The sequence below is a fragment of the Nyctereutes procyonoides genome, unplaced genomic scaffold (assembly GCF_905146905.1).
Source record: "Nyctereutes procyonoides isolate TBG_1078 unplaced genomic scaffold, NYPRO_anot_genome, whole genome shotgun sequence".
Taxonomy (NCBI): Eukaryota; Metazoa; Chordata; class Mammalia; order Carnivora; family Canidae; genus Nyctereutes; species Nyctereutes procyonoides.
The window spans coordinates 29,227,441-29,240,829 of record NW_026575159.1 but is presented as its reverse complement, the minus strand read 5'-3'; the positions used below and the strand labels follow the sequence as shown (position 1 = coordinate 29,240,829).

At 52.9% G+C, this 13,389-nt stretch overlaps 1 protein-coding gene across 1 annotated transcript in view; it reads left to right on the top strand.

Moving 5' to 3' along the window:
- Window positions 1-6,700: 6,700 nt before the first annotated feature.
- COL22A1 (collagen type XXII alpha 1 chain) overlaps window positions 6,701-13,389 on the top strand; it is a 242,116-nt gene continuing 235,427 nt past the window's right edge. Inside the window, exons 1-2 of the mRNA XM_055314212.1 lie at window positions 6,701-6,815; window positions 11,474-12,040. Coding sequence (XP_055170187.1) covers window positions 6,701-6,815; window positions 11,474-12,040 — 682 coding nt within the window. The remainder of the gene's footprint in view (window positions 6,816-11,473; window positions 12,041-13,389) is intronic.

The following is a 13,389-nucleotide window of genomic DNA, read 5'->3' as shown; positions in this document are numbered from 1 at the left end:
AAGAGTTCTTTGTATATTTTGGATCACAGTTCATCATCAGGCACGTCTTCTGCAAATGTTTTCTCCTACTCTGTGGCTTGTCTTTCCATTGTTGGAGGTTTGTTGTCACTGTTGTTTCATTAAAAGCACCGCACACAGAGCTCTCACCCTAGAAGTCACATAAGAATTCTGCATTGGGGAACAGACTAATAATGCCAGGGTGCCCTAGCGTGCTCGCCTCTATGACTAAGTGTAGCAATGAGAGGTGGAGAAATTGCCTCTTGTCCTCTGCCCAGAGCTCTGACAGCACTCCTGCTGCACATTCCAGGGGTGTCCCCTGCCCCAGTCCTCCTTCTGAGCTCTGGACTCAAGTGTCTGTCTTTGACTTCTCCATCTGGCTGCTTCACACTCACTTGGTGTGTCCAGTGGGAACTCCTCATGCCCGCCGCCCCCGGTGACTGGCTCCAGGTGCTCAGACAGGGAATGCGGACTCCCCTCCTCCACATCCTCCTCTCTCCCTCCTCTCTCCCTGCAGGTCCCACGTATCATGGCATCCGCTGTCATCCTAGGGAAGGTGGCCTATGTCTCTTGATGCTGGACCACCCTCCTTAGCCCCTGGGCTCTGCCCACCCCTCTCTGCAGGGTAGATGCCACTTCTATGCAGGAGGACATGCGCTGGCCTCAGGAGGTCTCCAGGCAGTCTGACCCTTTTCTCTGGGTCACCACACAAGTCCCTGGACTGTCTTTATGAGCACTCTTCCCTCAAATTTGAGTGCCTTCCTGTCCCCAAATCCCTACCATCTCCTTCAGCCTTCATTCCTTCCTCCAGAATACTGCACTTCTTGCTTATCCCATGAATGATAAGCAAGGGGGAGGGTGGTGGCCATCCCTGGCGAAGGCAACCCTGGTCTTCCTGCCTGTTCCCCACTCATCTTCCCAGGCTCAGCTCAGATGTCACCTCCTCCAGGAACCTGTGCTTACCCCCCAGGCCTGAGTTAGGCACTTGTCCTTCCCTCTAACAGAGCTCTGACTACATGGAAACATAAGCATATTCTTGCTTCCGTGTCTCCACCATGAGGCTGCAATCTCTGGGGAGAGTGTCCTATCCTGTGTGCGGGGCACTTAGTAAGTCTTAACGTGCATTTAGGGCACCCTTGAATTAGATCGCAGAGCAGAGCCCTTCCTGGTGCCCCCTGCAGCCTGCCTCAGCCAAGATTGAGTAGCTCAAATCGAATGTCCCTCAACACTGTGTGTGGCAATGTTGGCTGACATCAAACTTTTTTTAAAAAATATTTTTTATCTAATTATTTGAGAGAGAGAGAATAAGCAGAAGCAGGGGGAGGGGCAGAGGGAGAAGCTGACTCCCTGCTGAGCAGGGAGCCTGATGTGGGGCTCGATCTCATGACCCCAGGATCATGACCTGAGCTGAAGGCAGACGCTTAACTAACTGCCCCCAACATCAGACTTTATACAAGATTATCACACCCACTCATTGCCTCATGTCCTCTACAGATCCAAGGAGGGGATATCATTCCCATTCTATAGGTGAGGAAACAAAGGATTAGAAAATCACAGAAATAGTATGCCTTCAGCACTCACTGTGGTCAGGCATCATTCTAAGCTTTGCACATGTAATAAGTGGCTCAGTTAATTCTTCCAGTGGCCTGTGAGATAGGTATCATCATCCCCACTCTTACATGAAAGGGCTGAGCTCCAGAGAGGTTAGGTGACTCCCCTGGTTTGCACAGCTAGTAAGAATTTGAGTACAGGGATTCTGGTCGAGAAGTGTCATCACGATGCTAGCTGCCCCAGGGGAAGCCAGTGCCCCAGACAGTTCTGGACAGAAGATACTTGCTATGTGTTTGTTGACCGAGGAGGACTTGATCCAGGTCACACAAAGCCCAGTTCAAATCCAGGATGCAGGCTTTCCATTGCTTCCCTGGCTCCCCCAGTTGGGTTTTTGAGCAACCCTGCAGAGAGGATTGCTCCCTCTTCCCAGCCACCCAGCTCAGCTCCCTCTTACCTATCTGACCAGCAGGCGCAGCTGGTATCACTGACAGCCCCACAGGTGAGCACTGAGGCTCAGAGCTCAGTGGTCTGGACACTCCTCGCCATGCTTTTATGTCTCCACTGGATTCCTGGCCGGAGCATCGCCTGTCACCCTGGCAACATATCAGCAGTGCCTCAGCCCCTCCCCTGCAGTGGGCAGCAGCCAGACCTTCTGTGCAGACCCGGGGTGCTCTCTGCCCAGGCTGCCCTCCAATGCGCCAAATCTCATTTTCTCCCTTTAAATTGCATTCTGCTCAGTGTCTTCTCCTCACTCTCCCCGGGGCCCTGGATAGGGAACACTGGTTACTATGGCAATGGGCTGGCTTGTGGCAGGAACTCAGCTCAACAAATTAATTGCTGGACTTTTGGAGACTAATGGCCAAGCTCTGCCTCCCAGGGACAGGGTGTGGCCTATATCATGCCAGCTGGGCAGCTGAGCCCTGGAAAGAGCTCAGAGCCTGGAGGAAGAAAGAGAGAGAGAGATGGATTCATGGCACCCATGCTTGCTGGGGCTGCCACCTGAGATGGGCTGGGGATGGCAGGGAGATGGGCTCCCCCAAATGTTACCTTTCCTGCACACTTGGTCTGTGCTAGCATTGTGCCAGGTGCTTCACAGAAAGCATTTTGTGTAATGCTCAGAGCACCCCTGATGAAGTAGAGATCACCCCCTTTTGGGGGAATGCACTGTTCATCCACGTGGCTAAGGAAGAATGCTGGGGTTCCGTAGCAGGCCTGTCTGCCTCAGGGGGCATTTTGTTGCAAACACTCCATATGTTCCTGGACAGAAGGCCATTCTGTCCTCTACTACCTCTTCCAGAGGAGAGGAGCACAAGGAACCTTTCCTACCTCTCACCCCATGAAGCCAGTGCTACTCTAATCCCCCAAACCAGGCAAAGTCCCTCCAAGAAAAGAAAAAGACCAACGTCTCTCATGAATTTCGAAGCAAAAGTCATCAACAAAGTATTAGCCAATCGAATACAAACGTGTACAGAAAGAGTTCTCGGATGAATCCGAGCAGGATTCATCCCTGGCCTGTAAGGCTGGCTCACCATTTGAAGATCAACGAAGCACTTGGATTCAGGCGGCTTCCCTTCCCTCCGGTTAATGTCAGGTTTCTTGGCCCCTTATCCTCCCCCGACCTGTGTCATTGTCCCCTTCCTCCTGTGAACTGAGTCATCAGAATTTGGTGTTTGACTCTATGCTTTGCTTGTTTCTCCCATTGTTTCTGGGCTTTGTAATATGGGTTGTCCTAGCCAGCTTCCAACAACCTGGGAGAAGCAGCGTTGCAGAGCGATGAGGAGCCTGGCCTGCGGTCAGGTCAGATTGGCTGGGTTTGCATCCCGGCTCCGAGGTGTAGAGTCCCAGACATGTTGCTAAGCCCTTTTATGCTCAGTTTCTTACTCAGGAAACTGCATGTCTTGATACCTGCTGTGCGGATTAAATGGGTTCTTCCCTGTGAAGCCCTTAGGTGGCTTCTGGTGCTTCGCAAACTGGCAGCCTCCATTAGCGGTGCATGCTGGAGAGAGTGTGGGTCTTGGTGCCCTTTGGGCCTGAAGGACTCCTGCATTGTGTCTGTGTTGGTAGGTGCACACCAGGTTCATCACTGGAGAGCTGGAGGAACAGTGCAGCTTGTGGGGTTGCTGAGACCTCAGGGAGCACATTGGTGAAAGCACCGTATGCTTTTCCCAGCCCTTTCTCTAGAGGGAAAACTATGGATTCTCAAAACTCAAATACCCTGTGAGCCCCAGATGGGGCAAATAGACAGCCAGTGAGAGGGATGGTGTTGGGCACAGATGACCTCAGGGGAGCTTAGAGTCAAGGAGTGATTGTCTCCGAGTGCCTAGGGTGGACTCACACACACACTCCAGCAGGGTGTGGTGGGGGGTGTCTCCCCAACTCCCGGCCTCAGCTTGCTCACCTGTAAAATGGGGATGTTGATGCCCACCCCTCGGGGTTGTTGTAAGGATGGAGAGGTGCAATTTGTACAGAATAGAGGCTCCCTACCAATACTGGGCTTTTCCCCAGTGTGAGAGCCTGTGGGTGGTGGATGGCCTCAAGAAACAGGTCTGGGGTGGAGTCCCAGCTCTGGCTCATGTCAGCCCTGTGGCCTTTTGATTATTCAATCCGTGCAACAATCTCTTGCAACAACCCACAGTGAGGTAGGGTCTGTTATTACCTATTTTTTGTATGTGGGCTGTGTCACATTGAAAAGTTTCCTTATCATCTTAGTGGAAGGAGTGCTTTGATCATGAAAGGGAGTTAGATTTTGTCAGATGCTTCTGTATCATTTGGGATCATGCTGTGTGTTTTTCCTTTGCTCCACGGCTGCAGTGTGATACATGGGTTCATTTTTGCACGTTGAACCAGCCTTGCATTCCTGGGGTGAATCCCATGTGGTCCCAGTGTATAACCCTTTTGGTGTGTGGCTAAATTCAGCTTTCCAGTCTTCTGTTAAGAACTTGCACATCTCATTCATAAGGAAGGTTGGCCTGAAGTTTTCCCTTTATCTGTGTGTATATTTATCTGTGTGTATATTTGGGAAAGATGCATGACTAAGATTCTTCTAGAAACCTGGAGAGTACAACCTGCTTTTGCTCAGCTTCCACCCAGTTTCAACAATGAGGGGAAATGACCACCTTTCTTGAGGCATGGAAAATACTAGACACTACGGCTGTTCCTACTTTATCTTCTTAGTCCACATTCTTCCTAATTAGGTCATTAAAAAAAATGATGGCCCAGTAGTTGTCGCTAGTATTTGGATTTTTTGTATCCGTGGAGGTCCTCGAAAGGGCATGGGCTCAAAGCCCAGAGGGGGGCAGGGTCAAGTCCTGGTCCCTCCTCTGGTGACCTGGGGACAGACCTGAATCTTCATCTTCATTGTCTCCTTTGCCATGTGGAAGCAGTGAAGCTGGCCTTAAAGGTCATGTGAGTTCATTGGACAGTCTGAAAGTGCCGGGTGTGTGGAGATGATACACAGCAGCTATTCAGTGACTCTCATGGTTCTTTAAAAAAAAAAAAATCTGTGTTCTTCTAAAGAAGGGCTCTAGTCACCTCAGATGATAATACAACCCCGTCACTCACTACTAAATCTAATATTTATTTGTCAGATGCCCATTATGTGTCAGGAACTATTCCAGGTTCTGGGCAGCAGAATGAACAAGACAGATAAGTCCATGCTTTCTGGTCCATGTAGCTTTGAAGGATGAGAGGTGTGAGCAGCCCACTGGACTTGCCAAGATTCTGTGTCTCTCCTCCCACTGGACCCTCTGCTCCTGACCTTGGCTTCTGTACCCCCGCCCGCCATGGGCCATTTTGGGGAAGTGCCTTTCTTCTTGGTCCTGTGGCTACCTCCTGAGTGTCATACTTCCAGGGTGTTGTCCTGGAACATACCCTGGGCTATTACATACCCTGTGCCCTTGTGAGCTGGCCCCTTAGTGGCCTGGTAAGATGAGGGCAGTGTGCCCTGAGGGTGGTGGGGACCAGAGTGAGAATTCAGGCATCTGCCCCAAGAGGAGCCTCCACACCTGTCCTACTGGGGGGAAGTTCTCCATGTGCCATGCCTTGGTTCTCTCCTGGGACTTTGCAGATGCTGTTCCCTCTGTTTGAAATGATCATCTGTTTTTTGTTTGGTTGAATCCAACTCAGTTTTCCAGAATCGGCTTGGCTATCACTCATCCAAGAGGCCTCTACCCCTAAAATGGTCCCATCGCCTCTGAGTTTCCCTATGCCGGTGCACATTTTACCCCATCTTGCCTCCCCCACGTCTCACCTGTCTCCCAGGTGTCCCTGAGGGCCCTTGAGGGAGGGGCTTCTGTGTCCCTCATCTGCCTGCCCTCAGCACCTGGCACATGAGGGCAACTGATAAATATCTCAGAATTCTAGAACCTGTTTTCCCTTTCCTAGATCTTGGCTTTAACCGTGACGAATACTTTCTGAAATGGACATCCACATGAAAATAAAATATGCAGAAGAAGAAATACACTTAGCTAATAAATGCCATAGATCAAAGAAATGCACAGGAAGCAAAAAGCAATGTCTCTCCTACTGAGCTGACAGGTTGAGGGAATGATGATACCCACGCTGCTGGGGATGAGGCGAGGCCCCCACCCCACCCCACCCAGTGAGAGCAAGTACAACCTCTTCGGAAAGAAGTTGGATAATTCCTATCAGAGTCCTTTTAAAATATTTCATGTGATGCCCTAAGTATTTTCCTACAAACCTGCCCTAAGAAAATAATTAAATATGGGCCAAGATTTAGGTACCAAGATGTTCTCTTGTAACATATTAAACAAATAAATGGCCTGTTAAATGCCCAGAGGCAGAGATTTTGATCACAAGGTGGTGCTGGGGCCAAGGTATGGGCCCGCATGGCCAGTGATGATGGGCCTGGCAGGTCCTTGGTGTGCAATTTGCTGGTGGCTGGAGAGGGAGAGGGCTGAGGCCCGAGGGGTAGGCCTCCCAGGGATTCACCTGTTAGAGAGTCACTCTGTTGGCTGTAACAGAAGTGGAGCCAAGGCATGAAGGAGTTGGGAGGCCGGCAGTTCCTCCACTCAGGGCTGGGGTTGCCTCTTTCTTCAGCCTGACAGCCCCGAGGCCCTTCTCTAAAGGTGTGTCCTTCTCCACACAGGGCATGTTCCAGTAGATTCTAACAGCGTCTCTTCCCGGCCGAGAAATGGGTATTCCCCAGCGTGGGAGAGCCGTGGCCGGCCTGCGAGGGAACGCCGCGGCCTGCCTCCTCTGGATGTTGCTGCTGTGGCGTGGGGACGGCTGTCAGGCCCAGAGGGCAGGTGGGGCCACCGAACAATGTGCTGGGGCTGGGCCCCGAGCAGCCAGTATGTGTGTGTCCACGTGTGTGAGCATGTGTGAGAAGGTGAGTGAAAGTGAATGTGTGTTTGGGGAGCGTAGGGTGCAGACGTGTGACCGTGAGTGAGCTGGGGACTGATGTGAGAGAGAGGGAGGTAGCCCATCCAGCAAGTGTGGGTGTCGGCTGTCCTCGCCACTGAGAGTGGCCTTCAGTTGTCCAGCGAGGGCATGTGCTTGTGTGTGTGAGTGTATGTGTGCGTCTGAGAGAGTGTGTAAATGTGTGATAGAGCTGGAGAGAGTGTATAAAAGTACGTGTTTGAGTGTGAGCCTGAGGATGTGTGAGACTGTGTGTATACGTGAGCCTGCACAAGTGTGAGTGAGGTGAGTGTAGGGGAGCATGTGTCAGATTGTATGAGCATATGTGAGTGTGTGCGACTGTGTGAGTGTGTGATAGAGCTGGAGAGAATATATAAAAGTACATGTATGAGTGTGAGTCTGAGGGTGTGTGTGTGACAGTGTGAGCTATAAAAGTGTCGGAGCATGTGTGTAGAAGGGAGAGTGCACAAGTGTGAGAGTGAGGTGACTGTGTGGGTGTCTGTGAGCATGTGTGCGAGCATGTGACCATGTGATAGAGCTGGAGAGAGAGTGTATAAAAGTGCATGTATGGGTGTGAGAGTCTGAGGGTGTGTAAAAGTGAGAGTGCATAGGTGTGAGAGTGAGGCAAGTGTGTGAGCATTGTGTGTGTGATAGAGCTGTAGAGAGTATAGAAGTGAGTGTATAGGTGTGAAAGTCTGAGGGTGAGTGTAATTATGACCGTGTGCATGTGTATGAAAGTGAATGTGTGTGTTAAAGTGAGTATGAGTGTGACAGGGGCTGATGAGCATGGGTGTGTGTGACTGGGTAAGAGTGTGGGACTGTCAGCATGCCCGTGAGCGTATGTGAAACGTGCATGTGAGAGTCCGAGGGTGGGTGTGTCTGTGCGAGTGTGTGAGGGTGTGTGCAGAGGACAGCGCAAGAGAAGAGTGAGCAGACCACACAGTGTGCCGTGAGCTTGTCTCCCCCGAGTGCCCGCGGGGCCACCTGTGTCAGGGCCTCCTGGGGAGGTGCCGGGCCTGGACCCGTGAAGGAGGGGTCACAGCACCTGGGTCCTGGGTGCGCACCTGGGTGCACAGGTGAACGCCTCTCCGGGACTGGCCCCAGGGCGCCGGGCGAGCATCGGGGTAGAACCACCCATTTTGCAGATGAGGAACCGGGGACCAAGATGTCCCCAAGTCCCTGCAGGTGAGGAGGGCACACACAAGGAAGCGCCCACCTGAGCCCACGGGGGAGGCCAACAGGAAACCCCCCAGGCCTGTGCTCTGCGTGATTCTCCCCAGGTACCCCCCCCACACCATCTTCCACTGGACCTGAGCCTCCCAGAGCCCAGGAGCTGGGGGGACGGCGATGACTATGCACGTCCTGGCTTCACAGGAGGAGCGTAGGCCTCTGCGTCCACGGAGATGAGCCCGAGAGCACACGCCGACGGGGAGGGCCCAGCCACCCTCTCCCCAGCCCTAATTCCGTCACATGGCAGCCCAGGGGGGCGCGGTCCCGGGCAGGGCTCACACACGTGGACCCACCTCAAGGTCCGCGGCCTTCCGGGGCCGACACCCTCATTCCCACGTGCACACCACGCACCATGCACATCTGTTCTCCGGCCCCCAGCACAGAATGTACCCGAGTGCCAAGGGGCTCCTGGGTGAGGCCTCTGGGACAAATGAACCTTCTGCAGCCTTAAAATAAATTTGCTCAAGGCTTACAGCCCGCAGGCCGGGCCCTGCTTGGCCCGCAGCAGCAATTATCCTGCACAGGCTGGGGCGCTATTGTCCCCAACACAAAAGGATGACCTTTTGTGTCAAGGAGAAAAACTGCCCAGGAATTATCTCTTGAGTCCACACATCTGGGCAAACACACTCCGAAAGCTCTAATCCTGTTAGGGAGCAATCCTGTGAAGGCAGGGATTTGCCTCCGCTCCCGACAGCAGATTGCAACTCGGGGTTTGGAAATTCGGGGTAAAGGTAGAAGTGGAAAATTTGTGAGTGGCGCTGCCGGAGGGTGGGCTGGGGAGGTATCTGTGTGTAAATACAGGGTTATTGCGTTATTGCTTTTCTGCGTTTTGAATTAATTCACGGCTTATACATATAAACATAAAATCAGAAATACAGAATAAGAACTGTCACTCGCAGTTGTGCTTGCCAGAGGTAAGCAGCGTTTCTCTCTGTGGGTCCGTTATGCGCACAGACACGATCACGCACACATACGGGCCGTCACATCGACACACAGCTTTCCAGACCCAACCGTACACCGGAAAAGTGCCTCTGTGTTGGTGACTAAGGATTCCTACAAGCCAACAGTCCACGGCTGCCTGTCGCTGCGCCGTGTGAGCCCACGGTGATGATCCTGTGAGCAGCTCGGTATTGTGGTCACGTAGCTGGCCTCCAGGATTTTGCTTGCCAGGGCTGCATGAACTTCTCATATAGCTTTTAAATTTTTTTCTCGCCCTTTGTCTGATTGTTTTATTGGGGTCAATCCCTAAATTTGAAAGTATTGAAAATACTCTCCTTTTTTTAAAAAATAAATTTATTTTTTATTGGAGTTCAATTTGCCAACATATAGAATAACACCCAGTGCTCATCCCGTCAAGTGCCCCCCTCAGTGCCCATTCACCCCCACCCATTCACCCCCACCCCCCACCGACCTCCCCTTCCACCACCCCTAGTTCGTTTCCCAGAGTTAGGAGTCTCTCATGTTGTCTCCCTCTCTGATATTTCCCACTCATTTTTTCTCCTTTCCCCTTTATTCCCTTTCACTATTTTTTTATATTCCCCAAATGAATGAGACCATATATTGTTTGTCCTTCTCCGATTGACTTATTTCTCTCAGCATAATACCCTCCAGTTCCATCCACATCGAAACAAATGGTGGGTTGAAAATAGTCTCCTTGATGAGGCTTCTAAAACCCTGAAAATGGGTCTGTTTGACAGATCCCACGGCCAGCTGCAGAGCATTCTCTTGCACACTGGCTATCCTCGGATTTCTTTCTTTTTTTTTTTTTTATTTTTGTCAACACGCTAGTTTAACAAACTGGGTTTTTGTTGTTGTTGTTATTTTGTTCTTACTGGATGAATGTTTTTGGCGGGTGCTCCAGAGGCCTGGTCAGCTGCTGCTGGTGGTACGAACAAGCCTCGGATTCTGGAAGAGTCAAGACCAGACCTTCTCGACAGTTCCCTCATATGTCTGAGTGGCTCTTTGGAGCTTAGCAACCCTTCTCCTCATCTTACCTATTGTGAAATGGGGATGAGCAAGCTCTCAGCACAGCGTTGCCCTGAGGATCAGAAATAGATTATATAGTGTTTAACCAAGAGCATTGCATAGTTTATATAAAAGTTACAAAGCTTATAAAAATATAAGCATAGTACACATCATTTGCTTATACTTTTTTGCTTCTATTTGCTTATATTTTTGCTTATAAAAGATTTGCTTCTATTTTTATACAGCATTATAGAATCTCTACAAATTTATATTTAAAATATATGAGTGCAATATATTTTACGTGGCTTATAATACTGGAATACTGTGCGCTATTTAACCATCTAACAAGAGAGCACTGGCTCAATAAATTATCTGCACCGTGCAGTGGCATCTCTGCCCAGCCATGGACACCAGGATCATCACACTGGTTTCTAGCATATTGCCGGATGTGGGGAAAACTTCTGTGTATTAGTGTGTCTGGTAACAGTCCTATGTGCATCAGTAACTATACAGAAATAAGAAAATAGGGATCCCTGGGTGGCGCAGCGGTTTGGCGCCTGCCTTTGGCCCAGGGCGCGATCCTGGAGACCCGGGATCGAATCCCACGTCAGGCTCCCGGTGCATGGAGCCTGCTTCTCCCTCTGCCTGTGTCTCTGCCTCTCTCTCTCTCTCTCTGTGTGTGTGACTATCATAAATAAATAAAAATTAAAAAAAATAAAATAAACCTATTAAAAAAAAGAAAAAGAAATAAGAAAATAATTAGGCGTATACGCTGTGAACTCACAGGCATGGAAACATAGGCATTTAAAACATTTCTCAATGGCCTTTTCTAAAATGAGCACGCATTATCTGCAGCAGGTTTTTAAAAAAATTTTATTTATTTATTCATGAGAGACACACAGAGAAAGAGAGGCAGAGACATAGGCAGAGGGAGAAGCAGGCTCCAAGCAGGGAGCCCTATGCGGGACTTGATCCTGGGACTTCAGGATCACACCCTGGGCCGAAGGCGGGTGCTAAACCACTGAGCTATCCAGGGATCCCCAAGCTGCAGCAGGTTTAAAAAAAAAAAATGAAGTCACTTGGTAACCAAAACAAAAACTATTTAAGAATTTGATAGACTGGTGGCCCACCAGCGGGAACCACTTTTATGCAAGAATCTGTGTTGGCAGCAGACTCCCGGCAACCTTGAGGACACTCATCATCCTAAGCCAGTTAAGGAGGCGAAGTTCAGAGCTTGAAGGCAGCCAGACAGGGTCCCCAGCCAGGCGTGTACGAGGCCACCAGTGCCTCTAAGCCCAAGGGCGGTGACCTTTCCCAATCTATTTGCTCCCCACCCCACCCTCCGCTGCAGGTTGCAAGACGGTCCACTACGACCTGGTCTTCCTCTTGGACACCTCCTCCAGCGTGGGCAAGGAGGACTTCGAGAAGGTCCGGCAGTGGGTGGCCAACCTGGTGGACACCTTCGAGGTGGGCCCCGACCGCACCCGCGTGGGGGTCGTGCGCTACAGCGACCGGCCCACCACGGCCTTCGAGCTGGGCCTGTTCGGCTCCCGGGAGGCCGTTAAGGCGGCGGCGCGGCACCTGGCCTACCACGGCGGCAACACCAACACGGGCGACGCGTTGCGCTTCATCACGCGCCACAGCTTCTCCCGGCAGGCCGGCGGCCGCCCCGGGGACCGCGCCTTCAAGCAGGTGGCCATCCTCCTGACCGACGGCCGCAGCCAGGACCTGGTGCTGGACGCCGCGGCCGCCGCGCACCGCGCGGGCATCCGCATCTTCGCCGTGGGCGTCGGGGCGGCGCTCAGGGAGGAGCTGGAGGAGATCGCCTCGGAGCCCAAGTCCGCCCACGTCTTCCACGTGTCCGACTTCGATGCCATCGACAAGATCCGTGGCAAGCTGAGGCGCCGCCTGTGTGAAAGTGAGTGTGCGTTGCGGGGCGCACGGGCCGGAGCAGGGGGAGCCCCGCAGGTGGCAGGTGGCAGGTGGCAGGGGTGCGCCGAGTGCACCGGGCCCCGGGCTCAGGGCCGGAGGAAAATGAGCCCCGCCTGCACCCCTGCACCAGGGGCGCAAGTGTGTGCAGTGGTGCACTCGGCCAAGCAGTGGGGAGCCCCGCGCTGCCCCGCGGGCAGGTGCCAGGGGTGCATCCGAGTGCACCTGAGTGTACCAGCCCCAGGCTCAAGCAGGGAGGAAAACCAATCCCACCTGCACACCTGCACCAGGGGCTAAAGTCTGTCTGTGCTGCAGGGCCCACAGGCCAAGCAGCAGGGAGCCCCATGTTGTGCAGCCAGCAGGTGCCAGGGATGCACCAGCCCCGGGTTCAAACCAGTCCGGCCTGCACCACTGCACCAGGGGCGGGGCGCACACCCTGGGTCCTTCCCAGGCTCCACCGCCCTTGGCTGCACACTGTGCAGGCTGGAAGGAAATTACAGAGGGCTGGGTTCTCATCCCCATCTACCTGGAGAGGCCTGGAGGTGGGTGAAGCACCTGGGAGGCCCATCCCCATCTCTGCAGGGGGAACACACCTGTGCACCTGCAGGACCATTCAGGGCAGAGCCCGAGCTCGCAAAGCGAAGCATAAGGCAGGTGTGGGACTCCCATGGGGAATCCATGGGGACTCTTTCCTCTTCCAGGGGTCGGCAGGGAGAGGTGGTCTAAGCAAAGGTGCAGAGACAGGCTTGTGGGCTGTAGCTGTGACGCCCAGTGAGCCATTTGGAGATGGCCGGGCCCTGCTTATCCCAGAGGCCAACTGCCGTTGACCTGGTGCCCCCTGAGATAACCCAAGGTTGTCTGGAATCTGTTGACTGGGGATGGGGATGGGTGGTGGGGAGCTGATGGCCTCTGCGGTTCTGACCCTGAGGGCTGACCTCCAAGACCCTACCTAGTTGGGTCATTGTCAGGACAGCCTCCTCCACAGGACAGGAAGGGCGATGGGGTTTTTTGTGCATGGCCTGTGTCCAACTTCTGTTCTGCTTGCTTCATTGGGGTGACATCTGTCCGTCCTGGGTCACGACCGGTGTTTGGTAACAGCGCTCTCCAGGGCCAGCAGGTGGGGGCTGGGAGCAGGGTCCCAGGGGCTGCTTTGCTGACTCCTGGGGACTGAGCCTCCAGGGGTCAGGGGGAGAAGCTCAGGGGGGGGTCACAGCTTGCCAGGGGTTGTGGCTGGTGGTGGGAGCCGCTGGGCGTGGCTTGGCAGAGCAAGGAGACTGAGCCCAGGGATGGGCCTGGTCCCAGGGACGGCCTGGCCTGTAGCCCTGTGAGAAAGCAGCT